The sequence below is a fragment of the Zosterops lateralis genome (assembly GCF_965231275.1).
Source record: "Zosterops lateralis genome assembly, chromosome: 6".
Lineage (NCBI taxonomy): Eukaryota > Metazoa > Chordata > Aves > Passeriformes > Zosteropidae > Zosterops > Zosterops lateralis.
The window spans coordinates 45,340,254-45,361,644 of record NC_139761.1 but is presented as its reverse complement, the minus strand read 5'-3'; the positions used below and the strand labels follow the sequence as shown (position 1 = coordinate 45,361,644).

The 21,391-nt window shown below is 47.0% G+C and overlaps 1 protein-coding gene across 5 annotated transcripts in view; it reads right to left on the bottom strand.

The window, feature by feature from the left end:
* Positions 1–21,391, bottom strand: part of CRACR2B (calcium release activated channel regulator 2B) — a 45,618-nt gene that overhangs the window by 2,028 nt on the left and 22,199 nt on the right. For 4 of the 5 annotated variants that reach the window (XM_083864559.1, XM_083864560.1, XM_083864558.1 and 1 more), the window contains 14 exons: positions 19,538–19,715; positions 17,225–17,371; positions 16,830–16,920; positions 16,597–16,689; positions 13,527–13,714; positions 12,831–12,902; positions 12,346–12,400; positions 8,410–8,489; positions 5,795–6,089; positions 5,487–5,628; positions 5,178–5,259; positions 2,737–2,851; positions 1,149–1,256; positions 401–477 (listed from right to left, as the gene is read on the bottom strand). In XM_083864559.1, coding sequence (XP_083720685.1) covers positions 401–477; positions 1,149–1,256; positions 2,737–2,851; positions 5,178–5,259; positions 5,487–5,628; positions 5,795–6,089; positions 8,410–8,489; positions 12,346–12,400; positions 12,831–12,902; positions 13,527–13,714; positions 16,597–16,689; positions 16,830–16,920; positions 17,225–17,371; positions 19,538–19,715 — 1,723 coding nt within the window. Of the gene's footprint in view, positions 1–400; positions 478–1,148; positions 1,257–2,736; positions 2,852–5,177; positions 5,260–5,486; positions 5,629–5,794; positions 6,090–8,409; positions 8,490–12,345; positions 12,401–12,830; positions 12,903–13,526; positions 13,715–16,596; positions 16,690–16,829; positions 16,921–17,224; positions 17,372–19,537; positions 19,716–20,561; positions 20,676–21,391 lie in introns of those variants that run through there. The other variant, XM_083864562.1, reaches the window with a different exon arrangement.

The window sequence follows — 21,391 nt, the reverse complement described above, 5'->3', positions numbered from 1 at the left end:
GCAGATTTCTTTCAGCTGAACTGTATTTTATCTCCTTTCAAGACTATTGCCACTAAAATAGCTCAGTCTGTACAATGCTTTCCAAGATAGGGAAGAACGAACCCTTAAAGCTGCATGAAGACTTCAAACTGAAAACACCAGCTTAAAATCTGGGACAGTATTCAAGGTTTTTGTGATGAAATATTCAAAATAAACTCCTAATCTTGCAACAGCCAGTTCTACCAGGTGAAGCTTTGTGTGCAAAGAGTCCAGTCAACACTTGGTCCTCTCCAGGCACAAAAGACAAGGACCTGGAGTCAGGTCTCTGACACTCATATCTTCTTGCCCATTCCCCAGGAGAGCCCACCCCAGTCACCTCCAGTTGGGGAAGTGACCCAGGTGACTGCTCCTGTTCACTGACCTGGCCATGTGCAGCATGGGCTCCATGATGTTGTAGCCAGTCATCGCACTGCACTCATAGAACACAGCCTTGTACTCCTGCCAGAGAACACATCAAGTCCCCATGGTGACTTCAGCTCTCCACCATCACCATTCACCACAGCTTTGGGAGCTGGCCCACCCTCATCCCTAGGAACCCTGCCAAGAGCCATTGGAGCCTGGAGGGTGGCTGCTGCCCTGCTGGGGTGCACACCCTGCCCACCAACCCAGGGAGCACTGGGGGAGTTGTTTGGGAAGAGAAAACGTGTCCAGGGTATTTTAATTCCCTTACCTTTTTGTTGTGAATCCAGAAGGCAGGAAATGCCTTTGAAACCCTGTCTCCCCACACCCAGGGGGCAAAGTGCCAGCAGGCAGGCAGACAAGGGAGTGAGGAAAGAGGCAGGATGATGTTGCATTAAGGAGCCCTCAAATGGGAAATCAGCCATGCATGCTCCCCTCAAAAAGGCTGTAAGGAGGCACCAAGCCCCAAGAGAAATACATGAGCCTGCTCAAGGGCCATTGTCTGCCACATACAGGCCACCACCTCATACTCCCTTGTACCAGAGGGACCTGGGTACATGCCCACATTGGAGAAACAGAGGGTGGGAGGGAGAGAGAAGGTACCATACTGGAAAATGGCTCCAAGAAGGGCCTTCTGCCAGGCAGACTGCCCTGCTCACAGCTGGAGGGTGGCTGCAGAGCAGGTCAAGCAGCAGAGCACTGAGTCTCACCTTTGCCAGCCTTTCCCCCTCCACCTTGGGCACAGTCCGAGTTTCTCTCTGCACAGCATCCAATTTATTTCCAAGCAGAAAGACCACAGCTCCATCCTCTATACCTTCCTGCAAAAGAAATAAAGACCCCCTAGATACCCAGCACTCAGAGCAGATCCTTCCAGCTCAAGCAAATAACACCTTCAGTGGCAGCAGGATCAGGCCCATTAGAACATTAAAGGGCCATTCCTTCAAGAGTCCCAGGGATTTGTGAAAGGAAGCTTGAACTAGGGAAACATTGCAAATGTTTGGTATGTTGAGCTGGGATGGTGAAAGAGGGGAGACAGGATGTAAGTGCCTCTCAGGAAAATAAGAAGCCTAAAGAAAAAGCAGCTTGCCCCACAGGCATTTTGGAATTTGTGATCTGGTAGATCTTCTCAATAAGCTCAGTAATTTTTGTATGTGCAGTACTGTGTCTAATGTGCTGTCCTAAACTCAAGGATCCCTTGCTGAATATCCACTGGCTGAGCAAGTTAAGCAACTTTCACCCCTTGTAAGCTGTCTCTGTAGGAACTGTTATTCCTAGGCAATTCCTGGAGCCCCTTACCTCTGGTCAAACTCTACAGTTCCACTGGCTCTCATGGTCAAAGTAAGAACAGGGCTCAAAGTTATTTCCACACTCAAGTGCCCTGGATGACATACAGAACCTGAACAGCTTCAAAACAAAATTAATACATCGGTGGGGAGAGGAAAAAAAGAGGAAGATTAAAATATACAGATTTCATGTGGTTTGATTTTCTGTGTGCTCTGTGTGTTTAACCTTCCTCCTGAAAGGAACCTAATTTTCACAGGCTGGGTAGTTTTGGAGATCTTACCCTTTGATCTTTTAGAGTTCAAAGACATAAGTGTTTGGTTTTTTCCCCAACAGGCTTTGTGGAAATTAACAATATTAGGATCCTCCAACCTATACTTACTCATTCCACTGAGATTTTGGTTTTTTGAGACTCAGCACAATCAAAACAAAACTGCCCTTGAAAATTTCCCTTCACCTCTTGACCATCTACACACAACTAATTTAAATTATAAAGAGAGGTATTTTTGTATCCCCAAGAAGATATAAGCCACAGATAAATATTTTTAGTGAGTGTTTGGAAATAAAACACAGGGGGGGACCCAACAGCATTAATACATTGTTACCAAATTTCAAAATATAAAAGAAAATAAAAAGGACCACCCTCCCTTTCCTGTGCGTAGGCCAGACACCAGGAGATCTCCCTGCCTGAGCACAGGTGGGATGTGACCACGTTTAGGGGATGTGGTCAGTGCACACAGGCTGCTTACAAACCCACACTACTGTTTTGGCAGGTCTCACCACATTCTGCCACGGAAACAGCCCTCCCTGATTTAATGGGCCACCACTGGCTTTGTTACCTTCAACACAGAGCCTCTGGTTCCAAAGTGACCCCCACAGGCATCTGCTTTGATAAATTGCTTCACAAGATCAATAGGACTTCCTGGGGCACTGAAAAATGCTGCTTCCAGACAGACTGTTGGAGCTGGTGAGGAGCAAGGGAGCCGCAGCAGCACAGGAGCCCAGGCCCCCTCTCACCTGGATGCTGCTCATCCAGTTGCGCACGGCCAGGAAGGAGCACTCGGCCGTCACGTCGTACATCACCAGGATCCCGTCCGCCTTACGGAAGTACTGCTTGGTGATGCTCCGGAACCTGGGCCCACACAAAACCAAAGGCACCCTCAGAACCTCAGCTGTGCAGCGGGAATAATGGAGTGGGATTTTCTGTGTGTTAGTGCAGGCTCTCTGCAAGGCCCTGTGCATGATGTGTCCCTCAGGGCTGGTGCCTACACACAGATGACACGTCCCTGCAATTTGGGACAGGCCAGGCAGCCGTGGGTAAGCAGGGATCTTGCCAAATGCGTGGTGCTGAGAAAGCAAGAAAGAAGACCTTTGCAGGTCAGGAAGAAAGAAGCAGAAGAATCTATTTGGGTGGGATAGGAAACAGTAACTTTCTCTTAAAAGGGAAACTGATGGATCTTTCTCTATAGTCTGGAAGAATCTGCAGACTAAGCTGTACCACAGTACAAACTAGGCAGGCACAATGTTTGCCCCAGGGCTGCCAAAACAGCAATTAAGAACTCAGCATGAGTACAGTCTGTTTCCACTATTGAATCTATAAACCAATGGCATTATACATAAAAAATCAGGAGCTAGACACAATTTCCAGGAAAAACTCCTGCCAGACATCTACTTTTTTGCTGTCTGTACCATTTAAAACCACAGGCTTGTATTTTGTGAATAAATTATAACCAAAGCAAACCAAACAACCAAAACAAGAAACTGAAACCTTAGAATCTGTCAGCAATTTGTGACAGAGCCATGATATAACCACACTGATTGCAAACTGGAATTACCAAACTGTTGGAATTAACAATGTAATTTGGGAATTAATGAATGTAACAAAAGTCCTGAGATCCCACTAGAGAGCTGTGTATTTCAGCCCTGCACAGGATAACAAACTCTGCTCTTACGAGTTAAGAAAACCTACAGCTGTTACCCTCCTTTACTCTTCAGATAGAACAGGCTTCAGGCAACTTTCTCACAACAATAAGGACACAATATTCTGGCACCTACCCAACTGAGAAAGCACAGGCTGTATCTTGGGCAATCAAGGTGTACCTCTGGAACTGCCAATCAGGCAAGATACTCCAGAAGAAACATCAAAGGTACCATGCATCAGTCCCAGGGAAGTCACCAAGGGGTTCTCCTATCTCTTCCTTAGCATATTTACACTTGGACACTTCTAGTTTAGAAATAATTAATATTCCTCCAGAAGAAGAAAATGCTTTTGCTCCTTCCCATGTCTCCTATTTGGTATCAGCACTGAGCCAAGCTCTCTCTTGTGGGTATACATCTAAGACCTGCTAATGCTGCAAGGGCTTCTGCTAAAGGTCCTTCTACAGAGACAATATCTTGAATTTGGCCTCAATAAGATGTCATTTTATGTCATAGCAACTCCCCTTACTGCTCAGTTTCAGCACTGAAATAACCACAGGAGTTCCCTCAGAAACAATTATTTCTTCACTTGAAGCTTAATTTTGGAAGAGAGAGTTACTTTTCAATAAATGCCACTAGTTAGTACATTCCCATCAGCTCTGCATGGTCTAGAGACAACATCATTGGCACGGTTTAGGATTAGAATATTCCCATGACCTTGGCTGCCCCCTGAAGGCCTGCCTCCATAACATATTTAGCTCAAAATACCCAGTAGTTATTTTTGTCAGGCCCTTGAGGTTCATGGTCCCTGTGAAACAGCTTTTCATCTTAAGTTTTGAATTATATCCTAAGTAAAATGTAATTTACATGGAGGCAGTGATGGGCCTTCATTTCTAGTAGCAGATGAGGGTCAAATGTGTCCTCTGCTACTCTGATCCTCACCAACACTGCTGGTAACATCTAGAGATATCCCCATGCTTTTGAAACTAGAAGCCTTCAAATGGGGAACCAGTGTTCACTGTCACAAAAAACTGCACAATCCCTCTACCAGGGATTATCACTTCCACAAGTCTGTCAGCAGAAGGGACAGTGAAAGGGGCCAATAACCTCACTGACAGAGTCCAGCAGGGTAGTTCAAATCACTTTCCCTACAGGTCATGCTAATTCAGCTGGCTTTGACAGCTGAATCAGATCTTGAAAACCTCACAGTCCTTCCCACCCTTTGATCCCCATGACATACATCTATGGAAAGAATTATGAACAGAATGCTTGGAGTAACAAGCACGCAGGTCAGACACATGGAAAACTGCTTTTCTGTCGATCCTCAGAGGAATCTCCCCAGGCCCTGCTTCACAGTCTAGAAATCTCTGGAACAGATTTCTAGCTTCTAGAAATCTCTGGAACAGATCTTTGCTGCAGGTTCAGCACTGGAATAGCTGTCATGACCTGTCTGGTCCTTCTTAAACTGATGGTTTTCCCAGGGACAGAAACCAGCTGCATGCACTCCCTTTCCTCCACTGAGCCTGGCAGAAATCACTTACCTCTCTTGTCCAGCTGTATCCCACAGCTGTAAGGCAACCTGGGTGTTATCCACCATTAGACTCTTCACCTGGTAATCGATCCCTGTTAGGAAGATGACAATGATTATGAGGTAGGATGGGGAGAGAGCAGCTTGCCATTACAATGGCCAGACCAATCCATTTAGTTAGGGAAATTGCAAGATTGATTCCATACTGGGAGAGGGACCACCTTTACCTCTAGCTGGGCTATAATACAGGCAAAAAAAGCATTTGCCCAGGCTGATTTTCCCACTTTCGTTATCCAGATGAGCCAGGCACCCAATTACTTACCAATGGTTGCATTGAGCTCAGCCAAGAACCTGTCATAGCAGAAGCGGTGGATGAAGGAACTCTTCCCAACCCCGGAATTCCCTACAAACACCACTTTAAAGATGCGGTCTGGGGAACAGCTGGCTGCTTCCAGTGCTTGGAGCTGCAATGGAAAAAAGGCATGAGGTTTTGAAGAGCCCAGCTACAGGCAGTGCTTTGATTTAGGGATTGGACCCCTGCACCGTAAATCTATGGAGCTGGAGTTTGATGGGAAGAGTCCCCAGCAGGTAGCAGGTGTTTGAGGAATAGCCCCAGGTAACTGCACTCACCCTGGTTTCAGTGCCCACAGGCTGGGCTCGAGGAGGCAGCGGAGCAGCATCTAAGCCATCTGCATTTTTTCTGCAGTCAGAGTCACCCTTCAAACTCATCTTAAACCACTCAGGATCTGCTGCCAAGGGCCATCTCTCCTTATCTCTACTGTTCTCTCCGAAGTTTGTGCCTCCTCCTTCTCCTGTCTTCATCCATGCCCCGTTGCCTGGGAAGTATTTACAGTTCTTTCTGTTGGGTTCTTCTACTGCCACATCCAGTGGGAAGGTGAAGGGCAGGTCCGCAGAGGCCAGTTGTCTGTATTAAAGTCCACAGGCAGCACAGATAGGGTGGGAGGGGGTGAGGAGATGGGGAAAGAAGGAGGTTGCAAATTCCCAACCAACCAATGCAATCCAATCAGTGTATATGCAGCTCTTGCAGGAACTCTATATATTTGCTCCCCACACTCCCTGTGACTAAGGCATCAGTGGCTCCCCTAGGCAAACAGAGTTCACCAGAGCTGTGCTGTACTCATATGTGCTGACAATATTTCATTACTTATAATAAAAATTGCCACTTTGTTTTTTTGAGAATTCTTTGCCTACTGCTTCCCCCAGTAGTGAAAAAATGAGGCAAAACACACAAAACAAAAGCACCTTAAAAAAAACAAAACAAAACAAAACAAAACCTCCAAGGCAATAATTACCCCTGTATTTTTGTTACTAAATACCATACAAAAAGAAATAAGAGACTGTGCCCACACAAGAGCAAGCTGATGCACTGGTGGGTAGAGCTGATGTGGTAGTTGGAGGAACAACCTTCAAAAGGACTCCTAAAATAACCCATTTAAACTACTGGAATCACTGCTGAGGAGCAAGGCAGCATCACTGGTTTTCTACAGTTAAAGAACTAGACGAGGAGTGAGAAGACCCAGAATCAAGCTGAACATATTTATCCACCACAGATATCTCTATTGCTTTCACTAGTCAGCAGACTGCATTTGGAAGCACATTAGTGACCAGAGCGTAGTGCAGTCAGTCTCTTCAGAGGCAGGACATCTCACCCTGCTCTGCAACACTTTTCTCTTTCTATTAGTGCAGAAATCCAGACAAGTCTCCTTTCTCACTCCAGCAAGTACACTTCATCTGGGTTGCAAAACTCACCTGCTGACATGCCTACACTTTTTTCTATGAAAGGGAGCTCACATTCCTGGTTCCCCTCCCTCCATTTGCCCCAAATGCCAGTCCAGAGCCAGGCCAGCTGGAACTTCTCCCTCTTGAAAATGGACACATACTCTCAGGCTCTGGGAAATGGTGCCCATCTCCCAGGGCTGGCAAAATCACACAGTGAGGGGTCTCAAGACCCTCTTTAGTGGGAGCAAAGGGACAAACACAAAACTCTGAACAGTGACTCCAGATCTAATGGATTTCTTTTCATGTTTCTCAAGCAATGTGGGGTTACACAGCACTGGGACAGAGACAGGGCCAACAACTACTTCTTCCCTTCTCTCATCACCTTCACTGCCAAACTTCTTCAGCTGTTAAGCCTTGCCAGAAGACTTATTCCAGTAGCAGCTAGAAGGATCTTTACAAGAAATAATTGGGGAGGAAGATGGGAGAACTTGGTTATCTGATTCAATGGATAGAATGTGCCAGCCACACAACCATGAAGGAGCTCTGCCTCAGACCTCACCAGGCAACCTCCCACCCTGGGCTCAAGAATCAGCTCTCCTTCCACAGTCTACCTGGTTTTCCATAACTCTATAAGCCAAGGGCCCTTGAGCTAAATCCTTAAATGCCACTACCAGAATTGCAAACATTATGGGTGAGTTGAAGAAACTGAGCCTTATATGTCTGGCTGGCACCAGGAGAAACTGGGGAACAATGGACCTTTCTGCAGAGACCTGGTAAGAAATAGGGGAATGTGCTGCCTTTAAAACTTGTTTGGGACCAGCAGCTGAAGGTGAGATCCAGCTCCAAGCCAGGTCACTGTATATTCTGCATGTAGAGTGGAAAAAAAAAAAAAAAAAGAAAAGGCCTTGGCCACGCAGATGTGTTGCCTGCCCTGGCTGAAGGGCATCTGCATAGGTGTAGAGGGAGATGAGCAGGATGAATCCACCTGGAGCCAGGCCCTCTCCTTGAGGCTTTCAGCTGCCAGAAAGAACCCAACCCTTGTGCAATTTCTGCCCTCTCCCATGCCCCAGGGATATGGACTCTAGCAAGAGACACCAGTGGACAGGATTTGTGCCTGAGGATGAACTGGCCCACTTGGGAGTTGATCCAGTCATTTCAACAGAGCTGTCTGACTCAGAAAGAGGCAGCCCTCGTGACTCCCATCCCATGAACAGTCCCAGATCTTCTGGTGATATTTAGATTTGCTCCCCCATTGCTGCAGGCAGAAGCAGCAGCAGGGCCACCTCCCTGTGGAAATGAGTGAACTGTATCCTCAACTTCGTGCTGAGCCAACGCCACCTGATGCCAAGAGACAGCTAGAGCCACAGAGAAGCTGCACCCCACCACACTCCCAAAACCAGCCAGCACCAAGGTGGGAGAACCAGACACAGGACACAGCTTGATGGACAGGGAACTGCAGTGGGGACAGACTAACACCATGGACATGACACAGACACCCATCTAACCGTTTGACAGGCTTGTCCTCCAGCAGGTAACTGCCTAGCACTGACCCTTTCTTCAACAGGGGCTTTTTGTTCTGAGGCACCTAGAAGTTGAAAAGAGAAGGAATGAAGAAAGTGGTTACAGCCCCACTTCAACCACTCCCCACCTCTGTAGAGCACTTTGGGGAGGTGAGGCTGGAAGCCCTGGCAGCCTCACACTGTGCAGTGGTAGTGCTTCACTGGAAGGCTCAAAGAAGTGAGCACAGGGCTTGCTTTTCTCTCTTTAAATAATTTAATTCTTACAAGAAGCCATCACTGTTGCTGCTTTCTCCTTCACCTTAAAATCCATCAAAGTAGTGATGTCCCAAATTCTTCTTCTAGCTAGTCAGTTTTTATTTCTGTGACTTGTTCTCCACTTGGTCTCACAGCTGAATCTCTTTCCTCACCTGCCTCTATCTCATGCTGATGTTTTGTGGGGCAGACCAATTGCCCTTTCCTCAGAAGACACTAGCACCCTTCATCAACCTGTACTCACCTAGAGCTGCACAGGAACCACAGGAAAAGAAGGAGGCAGTTCTACAAAGGGCTCTGCTTTACACCAACATCCCTCTCCATGCTTTCCTCCTGCTTACCACAGACAGAATACTTCCTACAGCCAGTATTTACCAGCTTCTCAGAGGAGAAAGTGGGACAATCTCTCCCAACCCTCTTCCCCCATACAGCAGCTTTGCCATTCCCAGCAGAGTCAATGCTCTGGCTACACACACAAAATGTGAAGTGAGACAGCATGGAAAGATGCCCATCACATTGGCACCGGGGAAAAGGGAGATGTATTCAGTGTGCAAATCAGAGGACTTCTAACATGTCCTTACAAGTTATTTCTGGGGGAAAAGGTGGAGGAAGAAGGGTTTGCAGTCTGCCAGATCTGCCTCTCACAGCAGTTTTGAACTGACCAAACACCTGCAGGCAGCTCTGGACAGGCCTTCCTTCATGTGTCCCACAGCCCAGAGGACTACAAAGATTTTTTCTTCAATAATCCTTGCTGTAGGCTTATTTTAAAAGGCAAAAAAAATTAAGATGTTCTGTTGGTCAGAACTCCCAGAACACCTTTACTGCAATGCAGTCTCACAAAAGAAGACACTCTGGAGTCCACAGAGGGCCTGACCCAACTAGAAGCTTTGTGGGAAAAGAAAGAAACATCTTTTACAAATAAAACTGAGGTTCAAGAGAACCTCCAGCCACAGAAGCAATCCAGCACTGAGAGGCTCACAACTGTGAAGCACAAATCTTCCAAGGCAAATGACATTGATGTGTATGACAACACTCCAGTCAACACAGCCAGGCTGTGCTACAGACAAACGGGTTCTCCAACAGGGACAGAGGGAGAATATTTCAGTGTTTGAGCAGCTTCACTCGAGGGCGCCCTCTAGCCACACAGAAAGAAGAAAATTGTGTTACAGGCCACTGGAGCTGAGTCACAACCTTCAAGTCACCTGTGGAGAAAAGGGCTCCCACACAATCTGCTCTGGCACCATCTTACCTGGAGAGGGAACAGCCTGCAGAGCAGGTACTTGGGTAAGAAAGGAGGAACAATGGGGCGTGTTTTGCTATTGGTTCTGCCATGCTTTATTGGCCTGCCAGGTTTTTGTAACATTTGGCTTTTCACCAGGATGATAAAGGGACAGATGCGACATCACAGCTGTGTAACACATGATGACAAGGATTCCACAACAGCACATGTACAAGCATTTTGCATGGGAAAGATTCTGGTTTACCAGTGAAATAAAAATACACGTTAAATGTAGTCAAAGTACCAAAACACTCTTCATGATGAACAGATATGAAATTTGCTCTGTCAACATGCAAGCATAATTCCATAGCTAGATGGGTCATGGGTGGGAAACTGAACCTGCGACTCCTGGGTCTTAAAAATACCCATCAGTAGTTTGCACACAGACAGAAACAGCCACATATTGCTATCTGTGACCCAGTCTCTCTTGCCTGGGACAAGAGAGTGCACCCACAGTGCAGTGGGGCCAGGGTCTGCCCACCCTGGCAAGGCCAGAAACTCTTATGAAGAGCAAGGTATTAAGCTGGGAACTGAGAAGAGCAAAGGAGCAGTGACTGGGTTGCTATCAGCCACATACAGCCCAACTCCTCCTTCCAACCACTTCAAAATCTTTGCTATGAAAGAACTTCTGTTCATCAGACCTTCATTTCACAGAAATAACTCTTCCCAGCACTAAGAGAGGGTATTAATGCCTTGGGTTTCTTTTTAGCCTGTAAAAACACTGATAGTCTCTGGCAGAGAGTGTGTGGCACACTAGGGATCCCCATCAGAAGGCTGGACTCTCCTTTTTGCTTCTGCAGGAAGTATTGCCATTTTCTCTCCCCCTCACTGTGAGATAGGCTGGGGAGCAGACCTTCTGCAGGTACATGATGATAGCAGCATCTCTGCAAGCCCTTGGAGCCCTGCTTCCCTGTGGACTGAAACAAGAGCAGCCAAAGGAAAAAACCTTACTCCAGTGCAGGCTTAAACTGCCCAGCAAGACACAGCCTTGCCAGATGAGCAGTGGTGGTGGTAGTTCACCCTGTGCCTCATTCCCTACTGCCAGTGCTGGGAGAAGGGAGAAAGCAGCCCCTCTGTGCTGCGACTCTCTCTGCTGGGCTCTCTTGTGGGTCCACCTGCAGCAGCAGGTCTTAGCAGGGGAGCATGAGAAGAGACTAGAGGAGAAGCAGACAAGCTTTGCACACACAGAGGCACATACCTGAGCTGTGGTCTCCACAGGCCACCCAACCAACCACAGGAACCCACAAGCTGATGAAGCACAACACATGGAAAGAGGAGAAGAAACCATTTTCTTTGCCTGCTTGCACTGGACTCTGCTACAGAGTGCCTGTATTTTATTTATCCTTTTTCCAAGAGGGAGCAGGAAGCTCTGGTGTACATCCATGTAGTAAGCAGCTTTAAAAACGAAGATTGAAGAAAAAAAAATCTTCCAGATTTTAGAACATACCCCACCTCTATGCAAAATTGTTACTGACATCATTTTACACAGCTCCCCACATGGAGAACTCCAGCCTCTGGATCAAGCAGGGCATTTTGTCTCCTATATAGGCACAACCCCTGTGCTTCCTTCCTGAGTCCTTTGCACACCAGTCAGAAAGGCTCTTGCAGCCTATAACAGCCCTCCCTGCAAATCTCTTACTTCCAGATCTTCAGGTGGGGCATGATGGCAGAGCAGGCAAAGACATGGTGGCAGGGATGAGTCCAAGAGGGCAAAGCAGCTGTGCAAATTACATTTGGGAACATGAAAACTTTTTAATGAAAAAATAATAAGAATTAAAAATAGACCACATAGCTGTGCTTATCTTGGTGACTGGGAAAGGCCAGAGATTGACAGTTCCAGATGAGAGAGATCCTGCTTTCTCTTAGTTCTCTGACACAAGGCACCCAGCAGAGTCCACAGGAATGGGGAGCTCCCCAGAGGAACCTCTGAAAACATCTGCTACAAACTCAGGGGGTCAGAAAAACCTTCCTGTGCCACTCCATGCCCAGTCAGCCAGCAGCACATCTGAGAATCCATCTTCTTCCTCACCACCCAGCTCCAGGATGCATCCAGCTTCTCTCCCTTCCTTGCACGTGCCCAGTGCCTGGCACAACACACAGACCCCACGTGTGCAGCAGGCAGTACCTACTGCAGCCCTGCACAGGGCTGTGTGACAGTCCCCAGCCAACGTGCCATGGGTTAAACCCAGGCAGCTGGCAGCAGCAACCAGCAGAGGTTGCCTCCAGCACGGACACAAAGGTGCTGCAAAGTCTCTATTCAGCACAATACCAGGCCCCAAGAGCTCTTGTCATTGTCCCCCGTGGAAGTGACAGGCCCCCAAGTGGTGACAGCAACAGCAGCAGATGAAAGGAGGGTGGTTGGGAATTAAGGTTTTCTTTCTTAGACTAACCAGCTTCTTGGCTTCAAAAGCATCTCGCTCATCTCGAAGTTTCTTGTTCATTTCTCTGTTCCAAAGGAAGACACAGGAAAGACACAATGAGATGCTTGTCAAAAATTAAGTAAACCCCAACATTTGAAAGGGAGAACGGAAAGAGAGCTTGGGAACAGAGGTAAAGATATTGTTTATAGCCAGACATGTTGGGATTTCCATGTATCCCAGCCAAGGTCATGGGCTCCACATGGTTGTCTTAGCCAGGAGGAAAGACTAAATTCCTCCAGGGGAGAGATTACCTCGTGAAATAACATAGCCTGTCATGTGCCAGAGCTAGCCAAATTGCACAACTCTGTCTGGACCTAGAAAAACAATCAGAATCTAAACACTGCTTGAATACAATCCTGTAGCTTTCCATGGGAGAAATGAGCAGAGTGCTGAAACATCAGCCCCTTACAGGCTTAAGAGATCAGCATTTCCCTCCAGCCTTCACCAGTTCTCACCTGAGGAGCTCCAGCTGCCGAAGGAGGCTTTGTTTCTCTTTCTGCATGTTCTTGGAGACTCTAAACACATCCCTGGGCAAAAGATATTTTAAAATAAGGGGAAATAAATTAATGAGAGAGAAAATACAAACATCCCTCTCTCACGGGCACTGATGGTATTCTCAAAGACAAGGGCCTGCCTTATGCTAGGAGAATTCAGAGGAAGCAGCACTGTTCTGGGAGCTGGGATGGTTGGGCTCTCCTGCTCTCCTCCAACATGAGAGCAGGAAACTCATCCTCTCCCCTTCCTCAGCTGCTAGAAATGGGAAGGATGCTCACTGCCATCTGGATCTGAAACCTTTCTATGTTTTATACAGGCATTATTACATTTAACCCAGAAATGGGAACAGAATTGATCAGAAGATGATCTTTAAAGAGACTATTATAGAGGGGATGGTGAACTTCGTGGAAAATACATGAAGAAGCCTCCTTTAGGCTGAGGAACATCTGTATTTTTGTACTGATTTTCTAGAACATATTCATTTCCCACAAAAGGTAGGCAAGAGGTAGCAATATCACTCTCTGTAAAGAGACAGGCAATCTTCTAATGAGATCAAGGCTCCTAACTAGGGATACTTATTCTTTAATTGCTTGCCCACCTTTCCTTCTCTATCCATGTCTTTGCCCTAACATCCCCCCATTCCTGTTTTTTCCCACCTGTCTTTCTGCTCTTGCTCAAGCTGAGCTTCTTTCTGGAGCTTCTGTAATTGCCCCTTGACTGCCTCTAGCTCCCATTTGCTTTTCTCCAGCTCTTCCAGCAGGTTTTCATTCAGGTGCCGGAGCCTTTCATTCTGCACACGCGTCTCCAGCTGCTCCGAGTTCAGAGACTGTAGCTGATGTTCCAACTGCAGTGGGACAGGAGGAGGAGGAGGGGTTAAACACAGAGGAAGGGTTTTATGCTACAATCACAACTGTAAAAACAAGCTGAAAAAGCAGATGCAAACGATGAGGCAGAAGGGGGTAAAACCAACCTAAGTCTACAGAGCCACGAGTGGCATTGAGAAAGGGAAGTGGAAGGAATTCTCTCTCATCATGCCAGCACTGAGGAACCAAGCAATGCAATTAGGCACAGCTGAGGAAATGCTTCAGGCAGCATGAGGAGCCTGATGCTGTCAGGCATGGTAGGAATCAGTGCAAATGGGGCTCTAAAGAAGGACTGGAAAAATTTGGGTGGAAGCAGGGTTGTGTCTGTCGGGACTTATTAAGCAGAATTGTTGAAATGCATCCTCTAGTTTAGGGGCTTCCTGAGCCCATGGCAGCTGAAAGGAGGATATATTGAGGTGCTAGGGGCATCTCACACTACATCTGGAAAGTGAAGTGATTGGGTGGCTGTTACTACTGCTAGAGACAGGACCTTGGGCTAGAGATGTCATTTAAATGCCACCAGGACACAGCTGCACTCTAGGCAGCACAAACCCCCAGCACAACTAACAAGCCTGATTTGGGAAGTTAAAGCCTGCTGCCATGTACTCAGCCAGTGGCTCAATTCCTTACAAATGGCTGGCATAATCTGGGAAAGAGTCACAGACAGATGCAACTACCAAAGCTGCCCATCTCAGATGACAAGTAGGACATTCCAAGAGTGATCATAGTGACACTGCAGTATCCAGCCAGCCATACCAGCTAAACAGGGCCCTCTGCTGAAGCTGCTGCTACACAGAAACCGCAGTACCCATCTGAGAACTTACAGCCCAAAATAAAAGCATGCAATCTATGCTTATAACTAGAGAGAAACACCAGGAATCAGGTCTGATCAGTGTAGCAGGTGGCAGAGTCAGCCTCCACATTTACACCTTCAGCTTGCCTTTTCTCTCAGCCTACTTCCTCCCCTCTCAAAAGAATAAATAAAGCAGCACATCATGGCAGAAGATAAAATGCTTTTTTCCTTGCTCCCTCCTCTCTGCCAGCACACATGTACAACTGTCAAGAGCAGGAATGAACAGATCTGACCTTTCCTAGGTTCCTTGAAACACAAGCCTCACCTCTCCCCTCACTGAAGCTGGAAGGGAAAACCACACCCAGCTTTTTCTGGAGCCCTCCAGTCCTGTGGACACTGGGGAATATTTCAGCAAGACTATATATACTGAGCAGTGGAGCTGAGACTGAAAGCCAGCAATCCCTGCTTACAGATCTTTCAGTAAGCCAAGGAACTGACTTTAAGTAAAGCACACCTGCCTCTCCCTAAAAAACCTCTATCATGCACAACTCTCCCGTTTATGTGGTCTGTCCTTGGAAGTGATGCTGGGGAATAGCATCATCACAGTACTGGTCTTAGGCCACAAGAGGGACCCAATTACCCACACAGCTCAGTACAAGCCTCAGAGTTAAGAGCACCAGAATTGACTATTTGAGTAAGTGTCCATGCAGCCCAAGTGTTCTGCTCTGACCCCCAGCAAGAGGAAGAGCGTGCCTGAGCTCCTAACTATGGTCCATTCCCCTCATATACCCCTCCCATCTATGGCCCCTGGACTAGGGATGCTAGAGGTCACATCGCTGACTATTCTTCTTTCCAATTAATATTTACAAGCCTATTATCCATTTGTTTGTCCAATTCATTTTTGAACTGCTGATATTGCCTGCCTCTAGGAGCCAAAAATCCAGCACTAATCTCCGCATAAAAAAGTGTGTTCTTCTAAATCAAATTCATACTGTTCTCATTGAGTGTCCCTCACCTTTGCTGTTGCAGGACTCGGGGAATAACAGTTTTGTGTGGACCTTATCCATCACTTTTCTGACTTCATAAAGATGACAGGTATCTTCCCTCAGTCTCCTCCTCTCCAAAACCTAAAAATCTAGACTTTCCTGGTTTCTCTTCCTAAGGCAAAGTTTCCATTTTCTTAATAATATTAATACTCTGTACCTTCACACTCAAGAAGGACACAGTGGAATTAGAGGAGACCAGAACTGAGGCACATCAAAGATTTGGGCAGCAGGTAAAACACATCCTCTATCTCATTCTCAGTATCCTTCCTGATGGCACCTCTGTTGTGCCGGCTTTTCCAGTTGCTGGATAATGAGCCAGTGATTTCAGAGAAGTGCTGTTTCATCCACATCACAGCTAGATATCCAAGTGGGATACCCCCAGTCTGCAGCATCTTGCAGGTACCTGCCATGATTTGTTTCTGTGAGGGTCACATCTCAGTTCTTCAGACACCAATTCCCATACAAATGTCCATGCCAGAGATAGCAGGCTAAAGGAAAGCTTGTGCTTTGATTGTTTATATGACTGATTAATCAGTATGTCATCAAGTGCTCAAATGCAAGTATACAGTATGTACCTACCTCTCAAAGTGACACAGAACTGTTCACTCTGGGTCATTTTGGAGTAGTCAGAATAAAAAAAACTAGAGAAATCTGGCTCTTTTATGCCATACACGTCTTCCTCGCACACCACAAAAAGCATAAAACTCACAACTTTCAAATTTTTACCCCACCTTCCTTGCCAGCATTGTAGAATTGATAGGAAGATTGTGCCAAGAGAACACAAAGCAGATAAGAAAATGCATGAACAAAACATTCACAGAACAGCATTACATCTGAAGACAAACCTATTATTTGACAAACCATTCCAACACCTTCAGACACAGGAGAGGACTTCACTTGCTAGAGCCAAATTATCTAGTGCCAAACCCTCAGCAGCTGAACCCCATTTTCCACCAGAAAATGCCTGAGCAGATAGAGAGCAGAGGGGGACGTGCTTTTTTGGAAAGGATTTGGATCCCACTACCTTCTTCTGGCGGTAGAGGATTTTCTCCAGCTCCTGCTCTTTGCTGTGCAGTTCCTTCTGGAGCAAGTTACTCTTGTCATGCCTCAGTGCTTCCTGCAGAGGTAAAGGTAAAATACACAACTGTGCACAACAGCCAGCACAGTAAGAGCTGCTCCTTGGCCAGACGAGCCACAACCTCTACTTCAGAACAAAGGAAGGTTGCCTTCAAGCCAAGAGAGAGAGAGAGAAGGTACCTGGCAGACCAGCCTCTCCCTTTCTGCTTTGATCTGTTGTTCCATTTCTTCATAAAGGCACCTGACTTCTCGATCATGATCTGACTCCTTCCTACAAAACACAAGTGCACGCAGGTCAGGAGAGAAAAAGAGAGTACAGAAAGGAAAGGAGGCTGGAAACAGATTCCTACTAAAAGCTGTGTGGCATTGAATGGGATTTTAACCAGATTGAACGTTAAGGGTGAGCACTGCTGCAGAGCAAACCCATAGGAACAGACCAAGATAGAAGAATTTTATTACAGCAAGAAATCTCTCTTTTACTGGTGCATTCTGTAACCCAGTCTCTCCTTGCATCTGAGGCAGGATCCAAGCATCAGCTGGCTCCTGGCAGCAAATGGCCATGATGTTCTCCTTACCTTTTCAATGCTTGTTCCATAGACTCCTTCTCATGATTCACCTCCTTTATGTACGATGAAACACGCAACAGAAACTCTTCAAAATTGGACAAGAGCTCTGGACGCTCCTTTCGTAGGCGAGCCCAGAGCTCCCGAACCTCATGTGGGCTGGAGCAAGCATACAAGAGAGGAGGAAAGCAGAAGAGTTACTGTGTCATCTTATGGACTGTTATTCCAACTCCAAACATGCACTCAGGGCAAACTGCCATTCTCCTGGGATGATCTCTGTTACACCATTACAGCAAGGAGGGAAATTGGACACTGACAGAGCATGCATGTGGAGTGGGAGCTATTGTGAGGTCAAAATAAAGGAAGTCATCTGAAAGAAGAAAAGTAATCTAGGAAGCAAACATGGAATGATTGCTTTTCCAAGGATTCATTGATAACATATTTGGTGCCTATATCAAGACTTACAGAAATGGATATTCAGCAAATCTGCAGTGTGTTATGGTCAAACTGTTACAGCACACAGAGTTTAGCACACATCACACATCATTGGTGTTTTCCTTACACTCAGATTGTACTGGTGGCTGCTACAGTCCTCCTTATATTTTTTACATGTTTGGAAACCGAGGCACAAAAAAAGATGCAAATTTGCTCAAGTGTCCTATCAGGATAACAATGGAGGAAGCTCTGGAAAACCAAAGATGTCTTTTTCTGAACCTGCAATAATGATTACACTGTTTTGACATTTAATTAATTGCAACTTGAACACAGCACTCACAAACTTCATTCCCAAAGTGTCTTGTAAGTCCACAGACATCACTTCATTTTTCTTTTTAGGAAAGAGCTTTTTAATTTTATTTTTTTTAATCATGAAAAACTGCCTTGAAAGATACACAATAATTATACCAATAGTCAGTATCCAAATAGCTATTTTTCTTTGCCTATGTATTTGTCTCCCTCAGTATTCTTTGGGGAAACACACAGGCAAAATAAACCAGCTTTTGATTTCCCCTGCCAGTATTGCATGACAGCCTTCTTTTTCTGCCTCAAGTTTAAAAAGTTATAACACTTAATCAAATCTTCATATTTGAAATAAAAGAACATACTAAGTCCTGTTAGGAAATGAAACCATTGCTTTCTAGAGAAAGCAGTGAAAATATTTCAGATTCCTGCTCTCATTCCCATTAGCTTCTGTTTGATATTACTGCTTTACAACAGCTGTTTTGACACAAAGATGTGACATGAAGTAGCTACTGAACTCGTGGCATAAAACTGCCAGTAAGTGGTCAAAATAAAACACAAGATAATTCCACTTTGGGACTTCTGCTTCTCAAAGCAGAGTTATAAACAGTAGAGATTGCTTTCCCAGAACAGTAATATGGCCTTTCACAGTGTCATCCTGTTGTTTGAAGTGTAACAGCTTTCCAGATTTTTTTCCAGACAGAAGTTGTTTATCACTAAAACATGCAGGTGCTTTGCATCACAATGAAAATAAAGGAAAAATAAAAATATGTTTTGTGACAGATGTGCCTCTGAAAGCAGCAAATTCCACCACTCTCAGCTTCTGTCTCCAATCCTGTCCACCTCCTTCCCTAACCTGGACTGCTCCTTGCAAAATGGCAACACAGTTGGAGCACAAAGCCTGAAAAGGACAGCCACAGATGCAATTGGGCACCCCAGGCCCTGCAGGTGTGCATCAGTAAGAACCAGGTATGCATAATGCCTCACGTTGGAAAGCAAAAAAAAAAAAACACAAAACACTGGGGCCAGCAGACTCTACTAGGGCTACATGCAAGGGCCATGTTAATTAATTAATACCAAGTTTCACAGCTCACAGGAGCACCCCTTTGCCCAGTTTAGCCATTCACACTCTTCAGCACAGTCCCAAGCAGCTCCTTGAACACAGATCCTTCACAGAGACTCTTAGAACTGATTGTCTAAAAATCTGTGAACAGTCACACACGATTTTGGAACAGAGAGCACACTCATCTTCCTCTCCTCATCTAACCCTCACATGCTTCTTTTCATTTGCTGCCTGTGCTGGACTTGTATGCACCAGCTGTTCCATTTTACAGCTGTGTTATGAACTCGAGTTTGGGAAACTGGAAAGCACTGAGCTAAAAGTAATTGGTACCTGATGAGAAAACCCAGACCGCACTGCATTTGCTACCAAGCATGTGCAAACCCAAGGCAGCAGTTCCAGAGAGCCCAAGCAGTGTTTCAGAGAACAAGCAGATCAGTTCACCTCTTTGGTCTTTTATTTGAGGTTTTGGTACTGCAAGGTCAAAACAGGGTAGAAGCAATGCCATGTGACTCCCCCCTACTTACTCTTCAAACAACTGGGCTGCTCCAAGCTGCTCCATCATGGAACAGAATCGTTTCTCTTCATCATCATCATCATCTGCAGGGTCCAAGTCATCTGACCAGCCTGACTCAAAGGTCTCCTCGTGTCTGGAGTGATGCATTCTCCCAGCACCTTGGCACAGTTCAATCCCTATTAACTTTCCTGGTGGAAGGCGAAGAGAAGAAGAATAAATGAAGTCAAACCGGGTGTCATTGGATAAGCTGCTCTTTACGTGGCAGCCTGGCAGAGCTCCACGGGGAGAAGCCTCGTGCATGCTGCCGGTGTAGGACACAGCTCCTGCTCGGTGAGGAGCCTCCGCTCTGACGTCCTGAGTGATGTCAGCGTCCGTCCCGCAGAGCTGGGGCTGCCCGTGGCTCCCAGCCCGGCCCCAGGGCTGTGCTCCCAGCTGTGTGCAGAGGAGGCAGCACACAGCCCAGGGAAGCGCCTGGCAGGAGCTCCCCGCGCTCCCAGCTGTGTGCAGAGGAGGCAGCACACAGCCCAGGGAAGCGCCTGGCAGGAGCTCCCCGCGCTCCCAGCTGTGTGCAGAGGAGGCAGCACACAGCCCAGGGAAGCGCCTGGCAGGAGCTCCCCGCGCTCCCAGCTGTGTGCAGAGGAGGCAGCACACAGCCCAGGGAAGCGCCTGGCAGGAGCTCCCCGCGCTCCCAGCTGTGTGCAGAGGAGGCAGCAGGCACAGCCCAGGGAAGCGCCTGGCAGGAGCTCCCCGCGCTCCCAGCTGTGTGCAGAGGAGGCAGCAGGCACAGCCCAGGGAAGCGCCTGGCAGGAGCTCCCCGCGCTCCCAGCTGTGTGCAGAGGAGGCAGCAGGCACAGCCCAGGGAAGCGCCTGGCAGGAGCTCCCCGCGCTCCCACAGAGCGGCGCTCCGGCCGCAGCGCCACCGACCGCACAGCTCCCTCCTCCGGGACTCCCCGCCCCGAATGGCACCATGCTGCGGCTCCCCGGCTTAAAAACCGAGAGGAGGGGCTCCTTACCCCTCCCCTCCTCGTGTGTACCTCTGCTGGGAGTCGAGCGCCGCGCCACAAGGACTGCCTCTTGCCAGGACTGTGCAGAGCGGAGTGAACTCGCCCTGCAAGCGCCTCCTCCTGCCCCGTCCCACTACAGATGGTTTCCAGCCCTCTGGACTCTGCTTCCTGCTGAGACACTAATGCCACGGGAACCTCCTGCTATGCAAGGCATGTGACAAATACTGACTGCTGCTGGGAACAAATCCTCCGCAAAGGAACAAATCAAGGAATCCTATCCAAAACGCAGCCTCTCATTTATATACAGAGGTCAACCCTTCAGGAGCAGATACTCTTCCTTTCCAAAACACATCTGCTCGGTTCAAAAGGCAGAAATGACATTCCAAGTACAAAACCAGGAGTCAAGGATTTTCACGGAGCACAGATGAGAACATGAAGCTACTCTAAGGCAAAAAATATCCACTGCTGTTATACTTCAAAGGACTGAACTTTACCTCTTATTACCTCCATAAGTCCAGAATTTAGCTGCTTCTCTCCCACTCTTAAAATGTGCTGTAAAAAACCCCTTGCAATGTGGAGATCCAGGCCCTACTTAGTTAAAACCCGATGATCAGACAGTTAATTAAGGAGAATGTTTAGATTAGGCACTTTTGATGTCTGCTTTTGACAAAGAGTCATTATGTCTCATTATCTCTCTTTTATAGATGGGAAAATTGAGATGGAGATGGAAAAATTGAGGTAGAGAATGATCTGAAGATTGTTTTGATATCCTAGAAGGAGCAAGGAGCCCTCTCAAGAAGCAGACTTGATTGCAGCTTGAACTGCTTTCCCTTGATTTGCCCCTGCACACTCCATGAGAA